The 24,726-nt window shown below is 25.7% G+C and overlaps 3 protein-coding genes across 4 annotated transcripts; 1 reads left to right on the forward strand and 2 right to left on the reverse strand.

The window, feature by feature from the left end:
• Window positions 1-4,451: 4,451 nt before the first annotated feature.
• LOC132935644 (uncharacterized) lies at window positions 4,452-6,979 on the reverse strand. 2 transcript variants are annotated; one of them, XM_061002241.1, is made up of 7 exons: window positions 6,788-6,979; window positions 6,492-6,695; window positions 6,247-6,382; window positions 5,779-6,038; window positions 5,501-5,712; window positions 4,860-5,206; window positions 4,452-4,794 (listed from the first exon to the last, which is right to left on the reverse strand). In XM_061002241.1, the coding sequence occupies exons 1-7, from the start codon at window positions 6,913-6,915 to the stop codon at window positions 4,636-4,638; spliced, it is 1,446 nt and encodes a 481-aa protein (XP_060858224.1). In that variant the 5' UTR covers window positions 6,916-6,979; the 3' UTR covers window positions 4,452-4,635. The 2 variants fall into 2 exon arrangements, with proteins under 2 accessions (XP_060858224.1, XP_060858223.1); XM_061002240.1 differs by having other exon boundaries at window positions 6,190-6,382.
• Window positions 6,945-8,086, reverse strand: LOC132932710 (uncharacterized). Its single transcript, XM_060999076.1, has 4 exons — window positions 7,757-8,086; window positions 7,207-7,399; window positions 7,000-7,031; window positions 6,945-6,950 (listed from the first exon to the last, which is right to left on the reverse strand). The coding sequence occupies exons 1-4, from the start codon at window positions 7,982-7,984 to the stop codon at window positions 6,945-6,947; spliced, it is 459 nt and encodes a 152-aa protein (XP_060855059.1). The 5' UTR covers window positions 7,985-8,086.
• Window positions 8,087-21,915: 13,829 nt separating this feature from the next.
• Window positions 21,916-24,136, forward strand: LOC132932711 (uncharacterized). Its single transcript, XM_060999077.1, is given in 3 exon segments — window positions 21,916-21,942; window positions 23,119-23,223; window positions 23,474-24,136. Coding segments are annotated over 3 exon segments (795 nt in total).
• Window positions 24,137-24,726: the final 590 nt, after the last annotated feature.

Below are 24,726 nucleotides of genomic sequence, written 5' to 3' on the forward strand. Positions count from 1 at the left end.
AATCCTACTACGAGAACAAACACAGTAGGAACAAATCTGCTGCAGTCAGATTCGAACCTAATATGTTCAGTCTCAAAACACACGCCTTAACCCACCGCGCCACAATGCTTAGGCATGTAATGTATACTATGTAACACTATTTAAATAAAATTAAACTAGTATAATTATACCACGCTGTATACTTCACACTGTATACATCACACTGTATACTTCACATTGTATAGTAGTCAGCAGATAACATTCCACAACAGGATGTTAAAAAATAATCAGTCGAGTTACATATTATTATTAAAACTAGGTCATTACACTTTAATTATTATTATTCGAATCATGTAATTCCTCTTGTATTAATTTACGTAGTTTGTTTAGTGAAAGTTTAATTTCATTATAATATAAGTTTTTAATAAAACTAAGTTTTTATTAAAACATACATATGAGTACATCAACGACTCGTTAACGTAAAAAAAACGACTCGTTAACATAAAAAAACGACTCGTTAACATAAAAAAACGACTCGTTAACTCGTTATTTTTTAATAGAAATATTTCTATTAAAAAAAAAATTATGATATTTAAATAAATTTTTTATAATTTTCAATAAATTCTAAACATAAATGACCACATATAGGTGGATCATTATAGTATTGAAATTGGGAAACAGTACAAAAAAGATAATCTTTACCCAAATATTTTAAAAGTTCTTTTGGTGGCTCACCAACTATATGACCAAATGGGTCAAAATATATTTTAAATGTATTGTTTATTTTTTTCCATGCAACCCAATGAGAACCATTTTGAGTAGAATCATTTAAATTAAATACTCCACATTCATTTTCCCATGGTGTTGTAGGTAATTCATTTAACATAAAACACCCTCTATAATTTTTTATTTTATTTCCAAAGTAATTTATATCTATATTACTCAATGGGTCAATTTTTATATTATTTTCTTTAATCCAAAACCGTGTATAAATACCTTCAAATTTTTCAATATTATTTCTAAATGTTTTTATTTCAAATTTATTCATTTTTTTAATTTTTTTTTCAATATTTTTTTTTTTTTTTTTCAAACCAGAACCTTGTGATCTAATTTTTTCCATCTCTTTATTATGTCGAATTGTTTCTTCTTCCAATTTTTTTTTATGTTTAGCATCAGTTATTGCTGTATAAACTGCACTTGCACCTGCAGCCAAAGCACTTACGCCTTCAATCACAGCAATAGCTATTGGTAAAAATCCACCTTTTTTAATTTGAACATGTTTAAGTTCTAATCTTGATCTGGTATTATTTTTTTTAGCGTTTTTTAATTTTCTTATTTGTTCTGGCTCAAGAATAAATTTATTTTTTCCAATATCAATTTGATTATTTTCAATTAGAATTGATACATCTTTATTATTTTTATGAGCTTCCAATATTTTATTAAATTGTTTTTTATTTAAATTTAGATTCATTTTATAATACAAAAAAAAATAAATTAAATTAAATTCATTCCAAATCGTCTTTAACATTCATTACATTTGCTGTAAAAATGGCTGCAGTTTTTTCACCTATAGAACTATGAGGATCATAAAATCTTTCCATTGCTTTTTGTTCTAAAATTTTATCAGCAATATGTCTTGTTTTAGTATCTTTATTATCTTTATAAAAATAATCATGTTCTCTCGCAGCTTCATCTAATTTGTTTATAGGTTTTTTATTTTTTTCTAACTTTGTTCCCGGTCCTAAATAATTATAACCAGGCCAATGTATTTGAGGTAAACTTGAACAATTCAAAAGAAAATTAACAATTCCTGAACCTGTAATAATTTTCTTTGGTAAACATGAAACATATGATGATAAATAATCTGCACCAATAATAGGTATATCAATTAATTTTTCCATTTCTCTAATACAAATATTAAGAATATCAAGTTTTTCATCATGGTAAATATTATTTCCTGTACTTTCTTCAATTGATATATAATGTATACGTTTAATTATTTTTTCTTTTGATATTTTCACTTCCTTTGGTAAACAAGTTACATATTTTAGTAAATATTCAATACCTTCAGGAGTATCAATATGGTTTTCCATAATTATTTTAAACAAATGAAGAATACCAAGTTTTTCGTTTTTAAAATTATTATTTCCAGCTCTTTCCTCTGCAGAAATAAACTGTAAATTATCTATAACTTGGTTTACATTACTAATATAACGATATTCAATACGATTTTCTGTGTATTTCTTTAAACCCTCCCCTATTTGATTATCTTCAGCTAACATTTCATTATTTTCTTTCTTTTCATTAATTTCATTATCTTCATTATTTTCTTTCTTTTTATTAATTTTTTTATTATTTTTTTTATTATCAGTATTTTCTTTCTTTTTATTATCCATAGTTTCTTCATTATTTTCATTCGTTTTAATTTCATTCATTTCTCTCCAAATGTTTTTATTCATATCATTATATTTTTCACCACGACTTGATTTAGCTCTTTTCGTTGAAGGATCATTGTTTTGATATATAGAATTAGTTTCAATTAATATATTTTTATAAATATTAAAATCATCATCTGTATAAAATTTCGGATTGGTAGTATCTACATGAGTTAATAATCTCCACAAACCTAGAGTTCCTGTATATGTTTTTCCATTTAAAATTATATTATCATTTTCAAAATTTATTTTATCTTTTCCAATCATATGAATATCATCTTCTTTATTATAATATATTCCAAAAGAATTAGTATCTTTTACAGTTGGTAAATATCTTGTCGAAATAGCACCTAAGTTTATAACATTTTTAGGTAATGGAGAATTACTTGTTGATTTTTGACTAGAATATTTTGGAGTTCCAAAAGTCTCTTCTGAACTTGTTAATCTTTTTAATTCTGGATTTCTAGGTTGATATAATAATAGGGTTCATTTAATTTTTGAATGTCTCCTTCAGTTTTAATAGCAACATCTTTAACTGCATTCATTGTTGTATTAACATTTGTTAATGCGTTTATTATTGGTCCAAACTTTTTTTGTTGTTCTTCAATTACATGTTTTTGTTTTACAACTGTATTTCTAAATCTACCCTGTAAATCTTTTTTAAGATTAATTATTTTATTTACATCTGTAGATTTTAATTGTTTTTTTTCTTTTTTAATATTATCTTCATCTCCACCTTCATCATCTTTTTTTATAATAACAGTCTCTTTTTCATTAGGTTTTAATAATACATCATTAAACCTATTTTGTAATTTTTTTTTCTTATTAATTATTGTCTGAATCTTTACATCTGATGTGTTTTTTAAATTATTTCCTACCTTGGAATTGTTTTGTGTTTGATCTTCAAATGTAACATTTTTTTAAATTTTTTTTTTTAATTCTTTTTGAATTTGTTTGATATCCATTTATTATACAAAATTAAATTAAAACATAATCATTCATCGATATATAAAATCTTATTACCTTTATTGTCATAGATAAAATTTTTTATCAAGTCTATTGTTATGAAACCATATGTTTTTATTTTACTTTTTTTATCATATTTTTTACAATAAGTTCTATTAATTTCTTTAAATTTTTCTAAAGGTACATCTTCACTAATCAAATCGGACCATATTTTTTCAATATAATAATTTGATTGATTAAAAACAATTAAAACATTCAAATTATTTCTTATTGTTTTTATATCTACTGAAGTATAACTTTGTGTTAAATAAATAACACTAATATTCTTTGATCTTGATCTTATAAAATATTCAATTATCATGTCTTGTTTTTCTTTTAGAAAATCATCAAAAATTACTAAACTATTTGGTTCACAATCATCTACAGATATTATTTCATCATTAGAAAAATGTGTGTTTATAGAAGTTATATCATCAAATATTTTTTTTATTTTTTTATAGACTGGTTGCTCAATATTTTTTGTAAAATTATATAGATTTAAATAAGGAATCCAATAATTTATAATCAGATTATACAACAAGGTTGTTTTACCACAACCAGATGGTCCTATAATTAAAACACGTGAAGGTAATTCAAATAAAGATTTTTTTTTATTTTCATCTTCAATAAAAAATTTTACTTTTACTTTATCCATTTATTTAAAAAAATATATATATTTGGTAATATAAATAAGAAATGGATAATATTTTAAATAAATATGATAATTATATAATAAATAGCCAATATGAAAGTTATATACCTCAAATCACAACAGAATTAAATAAACCTAACCGAAATACAATAGTTATAGTAGATGGTAAAGATAAATTTCTGAATGTTAAAAATTCAAAACTTTATTTATTACTTGAATATGTACAAGAAGATGGTACTAAATATCCAGCAAAATCTAATGTTATGTTATCTGATAATAGTGGAGCATTTTCGTTTCAAAAAATTACAATTAAATTAAATAATAAAATTATAGATGAAAGTGAGAATACTGGAAGACCAGTGTTGTAAAAAATACTTTTAAAAAGTATTTGAGTAATTACTCAAATACTTATAAAATAAAGTATTTAAAATACCACCCAAATACTATCTATTGTATAGTATTTGAGTATTACTCAAATACTTTTTAGAAGTATTTGAAATAATTTTCAAATACAAAACAAAAAAATCAATTTAATTCTGAATCATTCATAATATAGGTATTATATTAATCGAACAATTGAGTGTTGCATTTTAAAAACATTATTTCTTCAAAATGCTTATCAGTCATGTTTGTTCTTTTTTTTGTTATTGTTGCACCACCAACACTAAACACTCTCTCTACTGACGCACTGCTAGGTAGTGGAGTGTTGTACTTCACAAATACCTGAAAACAAAGTACAAATGTTTTTGTAATATTATTACTAATAGTATAAGAAGTTTTCAACTTACTCTTTTGATAGTGGGTAAATTATGCAAACATTCTAATGTCTTTGTTGGAGATGTGCCCAAAAATCTATCGATTTCATCACTAACTGTTGATTTTTCTTCTCGGGAATTTTGTGACCATGTAAAAAAGCTAGATAAATTATCAGTCATTTGGTTATCTTCTACATCATCATTGTCATTATCATTGGTATGTAACTCGTCTAACTCATAACATGCATTTTTGAAATATTCTGAGGCCAATTGTTTTTTTGTATCATTTTTAATCCATGCTGTTTTAAATAGTGGGTGACAGACTGCAGCAACAATTAAAAATTTGTCTATCAAATAATCGGCAAATCTTGTTTTTATACCTAAAAACAAAAATTATTATTAATGAAGTTTGTTTATTTTAGCTCAAGACTCAAGAGTATATTAATGTAGGTACTACGCAGAAATATAAATATAAAGAATAGATCAGTTAATTAACATTTTACATCATACATCAGTAAGACTGTAAGAACTAAGAGATACTAAATATTTACTATTTAGTAAATAGTATTTACCAATAAAATAAACCAAAAACAGCTAAAATGAAAAGAAATTAAATGTGCAAGTACTTGGCTAAATAAGATTAATGTATTTAAAAAATATTAATTATTACATACCATTAAGTATGGCATTCACCAAAGGTTTCATATAATTAGAAACTGTTACATCATTTGTCATTAATTCATATTTATAAATTAATTCTTCAATTGTAGGTAGGAGATGACCAAAATACATGTTAGTATCACCCTGGAGTAAATCCAAGCTTATTGAAATTGGCCCCATAATTTTTTGATATTGACACATGAAATCAATATCGCTTCTATTAAATCTGAAAATATTATTTATAAAAAATATAGATAAAATAATTAGTATATTTTTAAGATTTAAAATTTACCTGCCAATAGACAATTCGTCCATTATTATTCTAAACTTAGTCTCATTATTTCTAATTAATTTATTAAGCAACACCACTGCGTCATACAGTGAATTCCAACGAGTCTCGTTTGGTGTAATTAAATAAACGCCAAGATTTTGTTTAACTAAATCAGCTGACTTAGTTGAGCGACCTTGTTTGTTCCATAAAGCGGTAGACTTAGCGAAAGTGCTTCTTGACTGTTTTTTGTATGCAGGATTAGACAAAGCTTTTTTAGAGTCCTAAAAAAAACAAGTTAAACAAATAAATAATTTTATTTTGCATTATTTATAAAATTATTTTGTATTTTATTTGGCAAAATTAAATAAGGGTACCAAATTTTATATTTTATAATTTAACTATATTAGGTTATCTAAATAAATGTTTAAATACCATTGTTGCTATTAAATTTATTGTGTGTGCACAACATCGATGGTGTTTTGGTAATACATATTGCAAATCATGGTCATCTTTATCATTTAGAATGTTCAAGTCGATTGCATCAATTTCTTCTAAATCATCATCAAACGCATCGTTCACTAGCAATGTATCAGTATTTTCATCATCAAATATATGACCAAATGTTCTAAAAAATTATAGGGTTTAAAACAGGGTTAATTAGATGGTTAACTAAATGGAATTTATTACAAACAAATTTAATGAGCAATCAATACAAATTCATAATGAAAACTTACTTGAAACATTTTACAAAATTTGAGCCATTGTCCGTAGTACAGTAGGATAATTTATCTGAAATTTCGAACTCGGTATAAACTGCATCCATAGCTTTGGCTAAAATATCATATGTGTGTGAACCTTCTAGTCGTCTCAATGCTAAAAGACGAGTACTTCTCGATAAATCCTCATTAATCCACGTGACCGTTATCCCAATGTATGATCTAACAAAATATAATATTAAACTAATTGGTATCTAGCTATGTACAATGAACATGATTGTATAATAATTATTATACTAAATAATAAAAATTACTTTTTAAAAATCGACCAGCCGTCCGCAGTCGTAGCAATATGGGCACATTTGGACATCTCAAATTTCATTTTTAATGATAATTCTTGAAAATCATTTTCAATTGTTTTCATTAGTGTAGGTCGAGACATAATTTTTTTGTTTGGGAAACCTCTACGAATTATTTCTTTCAAAACAGGATTTTCTATTATTCTGAAGGGTACATTAGCACTAACAATAAATTTTTGCAATAGTTGATCTAAAGTACCTGCAATCAAAATCATTAGTTACATACCTAATTCACAATATTTAAATATCTCAATATCTATATCATGCACATTGTAAATCATGTAGTCATGTAGATATCAACTACTTTTGTTAATGCTGTAACTTAAAACTATTTAATAAGACAAAAAATAAAAATAAACAATACACATTCTTACTTTGACTAGTTAATTTTTTGTTGTTCAAAAAATCTTCTAAAACTGGTTGTTTTAATTGGTTATTTTTATCCGATTGTTGTAAAGAACTACCAGCGTTATGCTTCAATGATCCATCATTGCATCTCTTTGTAGTGTTTTTATTCGCAGCATTATCAATGTGATCTATTTTCTTTAATATAGTTGGATGTTGTTTCTGAATAAAATTAAATAATATAACCTTTTAAGTTTTGATAAATAATTTACATTTTTTGATCAGTGGCGCAACTAGAATTTATTTTTGAGGGATAGGGTTGGGTTATTTATTTTATTTTATTTAATATACACTGAGATGACTCGTGTGGTGCCCAGGAGAATACATAATATAGAATAATGAGATCTATGATACATCTTAAGCAGTTGAAATTTAACTTTTAAAAAGCCATGTGCCACTGTTTTTTATGTACTTTTGTATTATATTATGTATTTGTGTGGTATTTAAAATTAATTTAACACACAAGACTTTTGATAGGTCAACTGTCATAGGCAGGTATGAAATTAACATTGTACTTACGCTTAAATGTTTTCTTATATTTGAGTTTGAACGTGAATCCACCTTGTAACACTTCGTACCGACACAACTTAAGCACTTCACTTCCAGCTTCTTATAAAAAAAATTATCCTCAATAACTCTTAAAACTTTAAAATATTTTTGATAATTTGGCCAAGGTAAAATAGGTTCTTCTGAATCTGCAACCTGATCAACTTGATCTACTTGGGTTGGAGAATCACAATCACTCATTGTATAACAATTTAAAAAATTTTTAATAATGAAAACAAGAGTATACCGTATACGGTTAATGCAATAAAATTGTTAATAATCTGTAGGAACGTCATGCAGACAACAGAGAACACAATACAATTAATAAGAACTCAAGTAATAAATATTACAATACCTAGTGTAAAACAGCGTCGGGTTCCACATGCAATATTGTAAAAGTGTATAACTGATTGTGCGCTAATGACCAATTGGAAATTTGTTATTCGTAGTTCGTAGACACAATAATAATATTATTTTCTAATAAAATTATGAAAATAAGATAATAGTGATAGTACCATGTTCCCCATATTAATATGGTGCTATATTAATAGCCAATAGGCAATAGTTATATTCGGATATTCCGTACAGTCGACGATAAACGATAAATATAATAAATTGACAACCATTTACTCAGTAATTAGGTATAGTACTAATAAGTAATAATATTTTTGTATAGCAGAATCAATATCAATGTATATGTTATATAATATTATATTTATAGCTTATAATTAAAAGTACCTACGTCGTACCTGCATAACATAATATTATGTTGTCTCCGCACACACCCGACACCGTACGTGTACGACATACCTAATGACTAATGTTCGTATTATATTTCGCGATAATAATATAATATTATATTGGTAGGTACCGAAAACGTACCGTTGCGATCCTCGTCGAGTGTCGACGATAAACAGACGGTTTTTCGGAGTAACTAATATTTAGTTCAGCTATTAATAGACGAAAACTAAAACCGATATAGAATTGTTCATAAATGATAAATATATATTATATTATAATGACATTATTATTATTTGTCAATGAATAAAAAATTGAAGAAATAAAAAAAGTATTCGATAAAATAGTATTCAATAGTGAAAAAATGTATTTAAAATACCGTTCGAATACTTCAAAAATAAAAGTATTTTAAAAAGTATTCAATACGGAAAAAAGTATTTGAATACTTTTACTCAAATACTTTTACTCAAATACTTTACAACACTGTGGAAGACTAAGTACAGTAAAAGGTTATATGAGTTATGCTGTTGATGGAAATGGTCCTACACAAAATTCAGGATTTCAATCTACATCTGAAGGAGGAGGAAGTGTTGAGCTCATCATTCCTTTATCACACTTAGGTTTAGGGTCAATGAAAGATATAAAACAAATTTACAATGCTAGATTTGAAATAATTTTTACAAGAAATACTGATGATGATGCATTGATTCTAGAAACAAACACTGAAGCTACAGCAGAGTCAAAAAATGTTAAAGCAAAACGTGGTAAAGTTAATATTTTAGAATTAAAAGTTCAAATGCAAAATATAGAATATGATGAAATAACAAAAATTCAAATAGTTGATGAATTAATTAAGAAACCGTTTATTTTAGATTTTAAAAAATGGCAATGTATTGAAATCAGAAATCTTACTGGAAAAAAATATAAGATACGATTTATCATCTAATTATCGAAATAATAAACATCCATTTTTTGGTGTTGTTTATTTTCAAAAAAATAAACTAGACAATCAAGAAAGTAATGCTGCTTTTTTTGATGATTGTAATGTTGTAAATTATTCTTTTAAAGTTAATGGAAAAAAATATCCTAATGAATTGCAAAATCTTGATTTTAATGATTTGAAAATTTGTCAAGCATATGAAGATCATATGAGTTATAAAAAAACCTATTATAAATCACATGAAGAAAATCCATTAATGTATTTAGATAAACAAATGTTTAAAAAGAGACCATTTTTTGTTGTTAACATGAGTAGACACCAAAGTCAAATTGCGGTCACCAACTGTACACTAATTTTAAACGTAGATTTCAGTAAAAATTTACCTGAGAACACAATTTGTTATGTTTGTTTAATTTCTAGTGCAGTGTATACGTTTGATATTGAAAGAGGAATAGTTGAGGAAGTTTTATAAAAAAGATCGTTCCATACTTTATTTTTTCATATTAACTTTTCATATTTATTTTTTTTTTATTAGATCAAGAACACCAATAAATTCTTCATCAAAATTAACAATATTACCTTTCAAATCTAAAATATAAATTTCTATTTTTTGAAACCGATTTTTACTCACTGGTCTATATATCATTTTATGAGGTTTAATCAAAACACTATTAGAATTATATTGAAATAAAAATAAAACTTCATCATAATGAGATAGCTCATCAATATCATGTGTAATAGATTCTTCAATTATATTACAATGTACTTCTAATATTTTGTTGTTATTATTTAATGATGAATTTTCTCCATAATGTGTATATATTGTATCAATCCCTCCTAAACTTAAATTTAAATCTTTATCAAATGAAAAATAATCTTTTGTTGTTATTTTAATGTAATCACCATTATTTTCCAACTTCATAATCAAATTGAATAAGATATTTAAATGCTCAATTGAATAATTTCCTTTTAATTCAGTTTTACTATTTTTAGTAGAAATAATACCTTTAATATTTTTTATAAAACCTTGTGTATAAATCATTACTTTCTTTGTACCTATTATTTTATAAAAAATATCTGGTGCTACTTCGAATGAAGCAGGCCATCTTTTATTTATAGGGATTGCATTTGTTATAAAATCTCCAATATAATCAATACCTAAACATTTTGATAAATATTCATCAAAACATAGACCGATTGAGGCTGAAATATTTATAAAACCATCAATTAATTCAAGAGTTATTTTAGGAAAATCGTAACAATTCATTAAATTTTCAATTTCATTTATTGTGTATATTCCTTTAAAAATTGTGTCCATTGGTATTTCACCATTTCTACCTAATCTAAATCTACAATCTTGTTCTATATTTATATAATTTTCATTAGAATTAGGATGATAAATTATTGGTTTACTACTAACCATTGAAAAATCAAATTCACTGTTTTCGAAACCTAAATTTTTTTTTTAATTTTTCATCTAAATTATAATAACAAGGAGATTTAATTGTAATTCTATTAGTTTCATCAGAGAATGATATAATAAGTGGTTCTATTTCTTTGTTCAATTGTTCAATACTATATCTACCTGTTTTTATATCTATTATATTCTGTTTAATTGTTATACAACACTCTGATTCAATATTAATAAAATTGTTGCCTTTCAAAACTAATGAATAGAGACCTAAAAAATGATCACTATCATTATTGTGAATAGGTTTGTTTAAATGAATACAACCCTTTTTAACTTTTATAAATACCATTTATAAAAGTAAATTTATTTTTTTATTTAAAATCAAAATCATGTCTTGTTTTCCCATTCTTTAAAATTTTTTCACAATTATAAATAAGATTCAATTTTGTTTCCGAACATGTATTATACCATGTTATTTTGTTTTCTGTAAATTCTTTTGTATATCTTTCTGGTAAATTTAACATATATTCATCGTTTAATACAACACTTATTCTTTTTCCAAACTTTATATCAATCATTATGAACTTATTTACTTTGTATGGTTTTCCTTGTTCCAAATCATTAAATTTTATAAATGTATATCCATTGTTCATTTTATTTAAAGCATCTTTAAAGTTTTCCATTTCCATTTCTTATTTATATTAGAAAATATAAATTTTTTTATTTTCAATAATTTTTTTAAAAATTTTCTATTTAAAAAATTTTTTTCAATATAAATATAAAAAATGAACGAAACTATATATTGTCTTAAATGTAAAATTCAAACAAAAAATATTAATGCAAATAAAATTCAAACAGTTAATGGTAGATGGAGAATTTCATCAATATGTTTTAAATGTAACACAAATAAAAGTAAATTTATAAAAAATCCTACAATTGGACATAATATTTCCAATAAAAAATTAAATGACACAGATAAAATGATATTAGCTAAAGAACTTCATAAACCAGTTAGAAAAAAATTTCCTAAACGAAGAATAATTACTAAAGGTATTGATGATTTATGGGCTGCTCATTTAGTTATAATGAGAAATTATTCTGATGAAAATGAGGGTTATTCTTATATAATAACTGTTATAGATACGTTTTCAAAATTTTCTTGGGCTTTAGAACTCAAAAAGAAAGATGGAATTAATGTTTCAGAAACATTTCAAAAAATAATAAAACAAGCTATATCACAAAATCATCAAGCACCAAAATTACTCCACGCAGATAAAGGTTTGGAATTTGAAAATAAACATTTTAAAAAAGTTTTGCAAGAATATGGAATTAAAATGTATCACACCCAAAATGAAGAAAAATCGTCAATTATTGAAAGATTTAACAGAACATTAAACAGTAAAATGAGATTACATTTTGAAGTTACAAATTCTAAAAAATGGATTAAAATTTTAAAAAGTTTAATATATGAATATAATTTCAAAGACATACATCGATCTATTGGTATGAGACCTTGTGAAGTAAATAAATCTAACGAAGATGATGTTTTTCATAAATTATTTTCTACAAAAAACAAACCTAAACCAAAAATTAAATTTAGTGTAGGTGATAGAGTAAGAATAACAGCTTCTAAAAAAACATTTGGTAATAAATATAGTAATAATTGGACAAAAGAAATATTTATAGTTAATGAAATTTTATACACAAATCCTATTACTTATAAAATTATAGATTTAAACAATGAAGAGATTATAGGGAGTTTTTATAACCAAGAGTTACAAGAAACAAAATTTTAAATGATATTTTTTAATAGAAATTATTCTATTAAAAAATTGAATGTAAAAAAAAAATAATATTTTGTATAATAAAGAATGGATGGATTAAATAAAATTGAACCTTTAGTTAAAGAAATTGATATTAATAATAAAATGGATGTATTAAATAAAATTGAATCTTTAGTTAAAGAAAATGATAACAATAATAAAATGGATGTATTAAATAAAATTGAATCTTTAGTTAAAGAAAATGATAACAATAATAAAAAAATATATCCTGCTAAAACTTGTGATAAATGTAATTTAACAGTTAAATACAGCAGTTGGTCTACTCATTTAAAATCTTATAATCATCAAAAAAATGATATAGATTAAACAGTTTTACCTTTTAGATTTAATAAAACATACAAGGGTATATCAATTAATCAATATAGACTAAAAAATTTTAATTATTTGAAATTAATGCGAAATAATATAAAAAGAAGTATAACAAAAAATAAATGTTATGTGAAATTTTGTGCTTTTGAATACTATGAAAATTCTGAGAATGTTAAATATAATCTAAATAAAATTCCAATTGATGGAAATATTTTCATTATTAGTCAAGGAGATGTTGATTTTGGAAATGGAAAGCCTTATGTTTCTAAACTATTACATTCACCAACTTGGTTAGAACTTTGTAAAATAGCTAATGAGCAAATTATTACAACAGGTGATTATACTCACCTTTTTCTAAATGATATTAAGTTTATTCAAGATTTAGGAAATATTAAAATATGTGAATTTAGTATGGGATCTTAATATTATTTAAATGTTATTTTTAATAAAAATTATTTTTATTAAAATATTGAATGTAAAAAAAATAATATTCTATATAATAAATGGAATATATAAATAAAATTGAACCTTTAGTTAAAAGAAATGTTAACAATAATAAAATGGTTAACAAAACTTGTGAAAAATGTAACTTAACAGTTAGTTACAAAAATTGGTCTAGACATTTGAAATCTATTCGTCATCAAAACAATGATCCAGATCAAACAATTATACCTCGATTTAGAGGAACATACAGAGGTACAACAACAAAAAATGTAAGAACAAAACAAGAGAGAATACCAAAAACAGATAAAACTTGTGATATTTGTAAGCTAACAGTTAAATACAACAGTTGGTCTAAACATTTACAGTCTATTCGTCATCAAAATAATGGTATAAGAGCAAGAATATCAAGAGAGATTATACCTAAACCACATAGAGTTTTCAATTTTAATGCAGAAATGTTTGAAAATAACAACACGATTAGACCTGTTTTAAAAACTAAAGAAACAGCATTTCAAAGTAGATTAAGAACTTATATTATTAAAAATAATATGGGTATTAAAGATATACAAACATTTTTAAATCGTTTAGATAATCCAGTAATAGGACGACTTAAACAAGAATTAAAAATAAAAAAAATAAAACAAACAAATTTAAAAGTAAATATTTGGTTGTATGCTATATATAAGAGAGGTACTAATAAAGAAAATATGGAATACGAGGAAAAAAGTTTTAAAACACCAAATAAAATTTTAACAAAAAATTCTAACTTAAATGATTTTTATACAAATACAAAAATTAAAATTGTAAAAGAAGAAGAAGATTTTATAATGAAAAAATCTCAATGGAGACTTCATGAAATTTTAAGTTTGGGAATAAATATAAATAAATATGTTCCTTTTAAGGGTTCTTCATATATTCCATTACCTAAAAACATTGGAAATAAAAAAGCTATTATAAATGTTAAAAATAAAGATGATAAATGTTTTCTTTGGGCAATACTCTCTGCCTTACATCCTGTTGAAGAACATGGAGAAAGAGTAACTAAATATAAAAAATGGGAACATGAATTTGATAAAGAATTTAAAGATATTGAATTTCCAGTAAAAATCACAGACGTTCCGAAATTTGTTAAAAGAACAAAAGATATTTCTATTAATATGTTTTGTTTAGATAACAAAGTAATTGTACCTTTAGAAATGAATGAAATCGAAAAAACTAATCATATAGATTTATTATATTTGACAGTGGATGATAAGGATAATAAAGGACATTATTGTTGGATTAAAGATTTAGGGAAACTAGTAGGAAGACAAAACACTAAAAATACTAAAAAAAGATTTTACTGTAAAATGTGTTTAAATAGTTTTGGTACAGAAAATATGTTAAATGAACATAAACATTATTGTACTAATAATAAAGCAGCTAAAATAATTCTACCAGAACCCTATAATAAAACTTTAGAATTTGAAAATTATAATCATTCATTAAGAGTCCCTTTTGTGATTTATGCTGACTTTGAATGTACACTTCAACCAATATATACTTGTCAACCAAATGATACAGAGTCTTTTACAAAATGTTATCAGAAACATATACCTAATAATTTTTGTTATTATATTAAATATAGTAATGGTGATTATAAACCACCTGTAAAATATTCTGGTCCAAACGTAGCTAAAGAATTTTATGAATGTATGAAAAATGAAGAAATACTTATTTCTGAAATATATGATAAAATAGTTCCTATGAAATCATTGAATGTAGAACAATTAAATAATTATAATAAATCTAATAAATGTCATATTTGTGAAAGATATTTATCAGATTTACCTCCAATGTTAGAGAAAAAATTTAAAATAATTAAAGACACTATTGAATATTATAAAAATACTGATGATGTTAAAAAATTTAAATTGTATGAAGATAAACTTAAAATAATTAAAGACGTTATTGAATATTATAAATTATTAAATATTATAAAATATTGTAAATTTAACAAATTTATTTTGAAACAAAAAAGTAAAATAAAAAACCTTATAAAACAAGTTCTTTGTCCTCAAACGGTTAAATTGTACGAAGATAAACTTAAAATAATTAAAGACACTATTGATTATTATAAAAATACTGATGATGTTAAAAAATTTAAATTGTATGAAGATAAACTTAAAATAATTAAAGACGATATTGAATCTTATAAAAATACTGATGATGTTAAAAAATTTAAATTGTATGAAGATAAACTTAAAAACGAAATAGAAAATAAAAATAAAAATATGAGAAAAGTTCGGGATCATGACCACTTAACTGGAGAATATAGAGGAGCAGCACATTCTATATGTAATCTTAATTACCAAAATCCTCGTTTTATTCCAATTGTTTTTCATAATCTTTCAGGTTATGATGCCCATCTATTTATAAAAGAATTTGGGAACGATACTGAAAAAATAAAATTGCTCGCAAATAATGAGGAAAAATATATTTCTTTTTCAAAAGTGATATCACGTGTAGTAACTAGGAATGGTAAAGACATAAAATTATCTACAGAATTAAGATTTATAGATTCATTCAAATTTTTACCTAGTTCTTTAGACAAATTAACAAATAATTTAAGAAATGATTCGAAATTAAATTTAAAAAATAAATTTAAAGAACTTAGTAAATATTTTCCTGAAGAACATTTAGATTTAGTTACTAGAAAGTTAGCTTATCCCTATGAGTATATGGATAGTAAAGAAAAATTTAATGAAACATGTTTACCTCCTATTGAAAAATTTTATAGTTCTCTCACTGATAAAAATATAACTAAAAAGGAATATGAAAACTCACAAAAAATTTGGAAAGTGTTTAATATACAAAATATGCGTGAATTCACAAGTTTATATAATATGATTGATGTTTTATTGTTAACAGATATAATAGAAAATTTTAGAGATATTTCTTTAAAAAATTATAAATTAGATCCTATGTGGTATTTTACAACACCAGGATTTGCGTGGAATAGTATGTTAAGAATGACAAAAGTAAAATTAGATTTATTAACAGATGTCGATCAATTGTTGATGTTTGAAAATGGAATAAGAGGTGGTTTATCTCAATGTAGTCAAAGGTATTCAAAACAAACAATAAATACATGGGAGATATATTTAAAAAAAAAGAGGAATCAATATTTTTAGAATACTTGGATGCAAATAATCTTTATGGGTGGGCAATGAGTAAATATTTACCTACTGGAGATTTCAAATGGGTTGATAATCTGAATGATTTTAATGTAATGCATATTTCTGATGAATCATGTAAAGGTTATATTTTAGAAGTCGATTTAACTTACCCTAAAGATCTTCATGATCTACATTCAGATTTCCCTGAATGACAAAAAACTCCCAAAATTATTAACAACTTTGTATGACAAGAAAAAATATATAATACATTATGAAACACTAAAATTATATATTAATTTAGGTTTAAAAATAGAGAAAATTCACAGAGTGTTAGAATTTAGTCAATCTCCTTGGTTAAAAGTGTATATTAATTTTAATACTAATCTCAGATCAGAAGCTAAGAATGAGTTTGAAAAAGAATATTTAAAATTAATGAACAACAGTGTTTATGGACGTACTATGATGAATGTTCGAAATCATGTTGATATAAGATTATGTTCTAATGCAGTCCAACTAGAAAAATTAATTGCAAAACCAAATTTTGATCGAAGAACAATTTTTACAGAAAATTTAGCTGCAGTACATATGAAAAGATGTAAAATAACTTTCGAACAACCAATATATGTAGGAATGTGTATTTTAGATTTATCTAAAATGTTAATGTATGAATTTTATTATAATATTATAAAGAAAAAATATAGAAATAGAGTTAGATTGTTATATACAGATACAGATTCACTTATATTAGAAATAAAAACTAATGATTTTTATCAAGATATGAAAATTATGTTAGATCATTTTGACACTTCAGATTATCCAAAAGATAATATTTATGGTTTACCTTTAGTTAACAAAAAAGTCTTAGGCAAGTTCAAAGATGAATTGAATGGAAAAATTATGACTGAATTTATAGGTTTAAGATCTAAATTATATTCACATCGAATCTTAGATACTGAAAAAGAAATTAAAAAAGCTAAAGGTGTTAAAAAAAATGTTGTAGAAAATAAAATATGTTTTAATGATTTTGAAAATTGTTTACTAACAAAAAAATCAAAATATATTAAACAAAATTTATTTAGAACTAAGAAACATGATATTTTTACTGTAGAACAAAACAAAAAAGCTTTAAGTGTTTATGATGATAAAAGATTTATTTTGGAAAATTGTATTGATACATTAGCTTGGGGACATTATAAAATAAATATAGATAGAAATGATTTTGTAAACCATCTCAATACACTAATTAGAAATCAAAATCAAAAAGATTAGAAAAATAGATAATAATAACGCGTCCCCTATTTGGGTGAGCGTTAAATATCAATTTCTTTTTAATACATTTTTTTTCATTTAGATTTTTATTTTAAATAGAACAATTCTATTAAAAAATATTATTAAGAAATATTGCATTTGGAATTGAATTAATTAATTTAATAAGTTTTGCGCAAAATATTTTTAATATTTTTGCATTTCATAACTTTTGTGAAAAAATATTTTTATTATTATTGCATTTCAATTTTCTGATCTTTTTGCACATTGCTTTCTTTGTGATCTTTTATTGATATAATATGAAAATTGAAAACTGTCCCAGGACATACATTTATATACTACTTATATGCAATAGGTAGATCTCGTGACACTTCCCCTTGGGATAATATGGCGCCTAAAGCTTTTAGCGGGTCTGTGGTAACAATAAATGGTTTTGTGAAATCTGGATATTGTAGTATAGGTTCCGTACAAAGGATATTCTTTAACTTATCAAATGCTTCTTGGCAAGGGGTATCCCAGTTAAAGGTAACGCCCTTCCTTAATAGGTTTGTCATTGGTTTTGCTATTAAACTATATGATTTTATAAACTTCCTATAATACCCAGAAAGTCCCAGAAATGATTTAATTTCTTTTACGTTTGTCGGTGCTGGGAACTGTAATACTGATTTGACCTTTGCGGGATCCGGCTGTATGCCGTTTTCACTAATTATATGACCTAAATACATACACTGCTGTTTTAAGAACTCGCATTTTGCTGGTTGTATTTTTAAATTATGATTTCGTAATCGTTCAAATACGTCGCGCAGTTTTTCGTTATGATCAAGTAAACCTTTTCCGTATATTATTATGCCATCTAAATACACTAAACATTTTATCCCCACTATACCAGCCATTACATTGTTCATTAAGCGTTGGAAGGAACATGGAGAAGTTTTAAGACCCATTGCCAATTTCTTAAAATGCCAGTGGCCTTGGTTAGTCGAAAATGCTGTAAGCTCTTTGCTTTTTTCATCTAACTTTACTTGGTAAAAACCCGATGCAAGATCAATAATGCTGAAAAGATTACATTTCCCTAGTTGGTCTAATATTTCGGTTATATTAGGGAAGTGGGTGGTACTCGGTTATCGTTACTTTATTTAAAGCTCGAAAATATACGACTATTCTAAATTTTGGTATTTGACTCGCGTCAAGTTTCTTTTTAACTAGTAATAAGGGAGCGTTCCATGGTGAAAAGGAAGGTTCAATAATGTCGTCCTTTTCCATTTGCTTAATTTGGGAATCTATCTCGGCCATTTGTGCGTGTGGTATGCGATACAGTCGCTTATATATAGGCTCCTGATTCTCCGGTATATTGATTTTATGTGTTAACGTATCTGTATATGTTAACGTGTCCCCCGTTAAATGAAATATATCTTGGTAATGCTCACATATATCTAAGATAGATTGCCTTTGCTCGTCATTCATGTGATCACTTCCAATTAATTGTCTAATTTCATTAACGCGTCTACCTTTATTTTCGTCATTTATTATTAACTGCGTATTGTATTCGAATTCGTGATCGTATCGTATTTTAGTTAAATTGTTTAACATAACGTTTTGAGGCTTCTCGGTTATATTTAAAATACTTATTACTACTTCACCGTTCTGTGCGGTATTTATTATATTTCCACAAAATACCCCCTCCATTATTTCTTGCTTATGAATTAAAATATCCATATTTTCTACATCCTTTGCAGCTATAGGTATCGATACAATTGTTTCTGATCTCGGTTTTAATAGTAACTCCCCGCGCCTATTCTTATTAGCGTTGATTGTTAGAGTTTTATTTGCTAAGTTGACTACAACGTTATTCTCTGATAAGAAACTATTTCCTAATATACCGTTTCTCCTTATTGGAAAATTTTCGTCAACTAAATTAAATTCTGTATTTATTTCTTGCCTTTGGATTATCAAAGGTATGGTAAGCTTGCCTATTGTTTGTATTATTTTGTCGTTAATTCCCCTTAAGTTAACCGATTGTGTTTTGTCTACTATTACATTGTTATCTAAAATATGGTTTTTTATTATATTTACTTCACTCCCTGTGTCGACTAGAAATTCTAATTTCCTATCTGTACAGGCGGGTGATTTACATTTTATATGATTATTGTTGTTTATCTCCGTTAATATAACGGGGTAACAACCTCGGATGGATCCACGGATATATGATTAATCGCACGCGCTCCGGGAGTCACGTGAGATGTCCGCTCGTTTCCCGAATTATTATTACGTCGCTCGTCGTTCTGTTTTTTATAACAGACGGCTATATTGTGTCCCGGTTTGTTGCAGTAAGTGCATGACTCGCTCCTTGCATTATAATTAATCGGTGGACGTGTGAAATTATTCTGATTGGGTGGTCTACTATTATACGCGACATTGTTCATTCGGCACTGTGACGAAAAATGTCCTTCGCTATTGCACGTATGACAACGCCTAACATTAAAATTGTTGTTCCTCGGATTTGGGTTTCTATTAGTATTCCTACCGTAGTTATTGTTTCTGTTTATATTATTGTTATTGTCGTTGCTACGATAGTTGTACGATGTGTTTTGATTATTATTGTTAAATTGTCTATTTTGATGCGTATTTCTATTGCTATACGTATTATTTGCGCGGAAAATGTCTTGTACATCATTGTATGTACGAATATTTTTTTCGGTAATTAACGCGATTTGCATTGCTTGTTCGAGAGTAGTAGGATTTTTTGTTTTTACTTCGAATTTTATTTGGTCGCTTAAACCGTTTATATAACTGACTAACGCTTGTTCCCTAATATTGTCACGTAATATTTTTGCTTCGGTGGGTGTTTTGTCTATGGCTACCGTGTTACATAGTTTCTGATATATTTCTTCTACTCTATTATTGTACGCGCATATGGTTTCATTATGTTTTGTTTTTACTATGTTTAATTCGATTTGTAAGTTAGCTGCTCCGTAGGGAGTTTCGAATGCGTCTAACAATATTTTTTTCATATCGCCCCATTCTACAATTTCCTTATATCTGATTACGTTAAAAGCTCTGTCTGATAGTTTAGTAGCTGCTATCATTTTTAACATGAAAGGGTGCTGTTCTGAGTCTACCGTACTTATAATTACTTCGCAGGCATTTAAAAATGGATATATTTCGGATTGTCCTGAATAGTTAGGAATTAATTTTATTGCGTCTAACGCGCTTATCGGTTTCATATCGGTACCGCCTGTCATTTTCTTAGCTTTGACTATTCTTTTCGGTTGTATATATTCGGTGTGAATAGTATTTCTATTACTTCGTAAACCTTGGCGAATTGTGCCAGTAGTAGGACTATTTTCAAACTCCTCTAGGTTTATTAATCTTAAACTTTTATTTAATATATCACTACTTATTGGTTTGATCTCTATACGTTCGTTAATTATTTCTTCGTTAAATGTGTCTAACTCTTCGTCTAAGTTATGTATTTCTATGTTGTCAATTATTTCGCTATCAGTATTGTTTACGTAAATTTCTAAATTATTCTCGTTTTCGATTATTTCAATTATTCTATCTAATGTTTCCCTAGCTATCGTTTTGAATTCGTCGCTAATATTTTCCTCTGAACTATTGTTCATTAATATTTGTTTAATTCTCCCTAACGTTTAATATAGATTTCAAACATAAAACTCTTTTATTCATATATTTTTATTCGATTTGGGCTTTGAAATTCGGGCATAGGGACTTCTACTCGGGCTAGTAGGCTTCAACTTGGGCTTTAAACATCGACTAGCTGTGCAGGTGACATAATCTCGATTTAAATATTAAATATAGTTATTAATTATAACTTATTAAAAATAACAATAATAGTTGATATATGTTTTCTTTATAGGTTTTCAGTAATTGCTATAGCAAAAAGTCTTAAGTTTTATCGCTCCTACTGTCCTGCATTAAAAGATTCCACAGCTACTGAAGATTTTTGTTTAAAAATAAATGAAGCGTTTGATTCATTAAATCTGAAACAGTTCAATAAAGGAATGTCACCTAACAGTCATGATTATAAAGTAAATATTTTAAATTTTGAAAACACAAAATACTTGAAAAAATAGACTACCTATATTGATTTTATATTTTATGAAAAAATATAGATATTCATAGTTATATCAATGTTTTGGAAAAATGAATTATTATTTGTCTATCAACTAGTAATTCATAAATATAAAGTAAAAATGATGTTTATTTTTAATTTTTATGTTTTTATATATTTACATATTATATGATATCATGTATCAATATGATCAAAAATCATTAATATGTTACGTCCCAACCGACGTCGATATATACATCAACTCAGAGATAGAATACGTGATGTACTAGGTATGATGAATGTTTATTAACGTAGTACAAAAATACAATGTTATAATATAAAGATAGAATATAAACTGTGAGTGGTGTTACGACCTGACTCTGAATGTCCCTAACCGTCTGAAGAGCTCTTGTCCTGGGCTTCTATATATATGATTGTGTCCTTTGGAGTGGGTGGTTCATGAGACAGAGTTCGGGTCTCGTATTTGGTATGCTGGTCGACTCGTATCCTGCGTATGGGTGTTGGCTTTCCAGGAAAGCTACGTATGTGACGGCACCTTCTATAGTTTAATTGTTTTCTCTACGATTTTGCAACGACCTCCACATGTTATACTATACTAATTGCCTTATTAGTTATAGTGTCAAATATTATTAGAAACGTGCGGCGCGCTGTACATAGTTAATATATGATTAATTAATACGTGGGTACGTAACAAATATACGACATAAGAATGAACAAATAAGTGAAATTTTAAATAGTTTAGTTGGATCATCTTGAAGTATTTAAAATGAGTAAGAAAAAATTATAACCATACTTCTGGCTTATATACTTATGCACCAGGTTTTTACATGCTTTTACAAAGATAAAAACATATTTTGCTCTATTATTTAACTATTATAGCACATTATTTAATTATAAATATAAAATACTTAATAAATTGCTTAAATATTTTGAGATTTATGTATTTAATTACTACCATTTTATTCATTAAAATAATAATTTTATATTTTTGACAAAAAAAAAAATACTATGCTAATTATGCTCTTAATTATGCTTTTTTCAGCAAAATAAAATTTGTTATTTTGGCAATTTTATTTTAAAGCTTTGAAATTGTTCCTATTTACTTCATTTTAATTTGGTTGATTATTTACAGGTTTTAGAAAGTACTCTCAAGTGGCTTGACGAATGGGAACGTGTTCTTGATAAAAAGATCAAACCTAACCACTTCCTAACAAAAAATACTGCAGATGGGTTAAAAGTGACTATAACCTCCACTTTGCAAATTTGTAATTACTTACACAAACATTATAATATGGCATACATACTTACGGGAAAAATTAATCAAAACCGTGTAGAAGTATAACTATGATATTTACTGTTAAACGTCCATAGTTATTGTTTTACATCTATAATTTTATTTAAAAATGTCAGCGCTTTTTTGGTACAGTTCGGCAGACAGTTGGTGCAAATGAAACCCTGCAACAATAACTTTTTTGCAATTATATAAGTTGTTGTCGGTTTACAGTGTCTTAAAACCACTCAAATCTGGAGAAAACAATAAACCTTCCCAGAATTTAATTACTCTTGATAGTATCAAACAAATTTACAATAGTTATGACAATAAGAACAAATCATTGTTACAAATTATTCGTGATAGACTGGATTTTGCTATTGAACAGGAAGACTGGAGTTTGGATGATACTGTAGAAGTCAGCGATCATGATTATTATTTATCCCCTGTAATAGACTGCATTTTATATTATGTCACCGGTTATTTGTCTAAACAAATAATCCGTTATTTCTAACGTACTACTTGCTAAGCTGCAATTAAGCAACCATATTTGAATTCGGTTGAACCTGTTGCTCGACTAACTAACTTAACTTCCAGAGGTGGACTTATTCAACCAAATTTACATTTTTTTAATTTTGTCTGTAAAATTGATCAATTATTTACAAAGTATTGTTTAATGGCAGACGTTTTTGAATTAATATTAACCGAATTATTAACAAACAATATTATTTATTTTCCATGTTTCCAGCATACCGAAGAAATAATTGCTTTTGCAATTAGATATTATATTAATATGAGAATGCGGCAATTTTCCCAAAAATGTAATGCTGAAACAAAAAAAGAAAACATGATAAAAAAAAAGGTTTCAAAATTTACTTGAAGTTAGGCATTACTTATTTAAGTTAAGTAAACTTAATTTGTACATAGTACCTAATGTTTTAAATAAAAAAATTAATTAATGCTTCATTACAATAGTTTGTGTTTTGTAGACATTTTTTATTTTTTCAATTAACTATTACCTACTAGTTTTATTTTATGATTTATTAATACCTACCTTTATTTTATCATCCCATACCTACATTAATAAAATAGTTAATTGTATTCTGATCTGGATAAATTATTTTAGATATTAATAAATTACATATTCAACTAATTATTAGGTACAACATATTTTTATTTTGCTATATACTTAAAAAAATACGGCTTTTTTGATATTTAAGAAAGTTTTGTTTTTTAATTCTTGATTTCATTCAGTTTTAACAAGTATGCAGTAGGTACAATAAATTGTAATTTCAATACTTTATTTTCAGATGAACCTACCTATAATGAAAATGTGTAATAAATATTATAAATCATTATTACTTAACCTTAACAAAATAACTGCACCAGACTACTGACTACTGATGTATTCAATATAATGATTTATGAAAGTATGAAATAATCGTTAAAATGTTTGCATAATCCTGTTCC

This window comes from Metopolophium dirhodum, chromosome 1, assembly GCF_019925205.1.
Source record: "Metopolophium dirhodum isolate CAU chromosome 1, ASM1992520v1, whole genome shotgun sequence".
NCBI lineage: Eukaryota > Metazoa > Arthropoda > Insecta > Hemiptera > Aphididae > Metopolophium > Metopolophium dirhodum.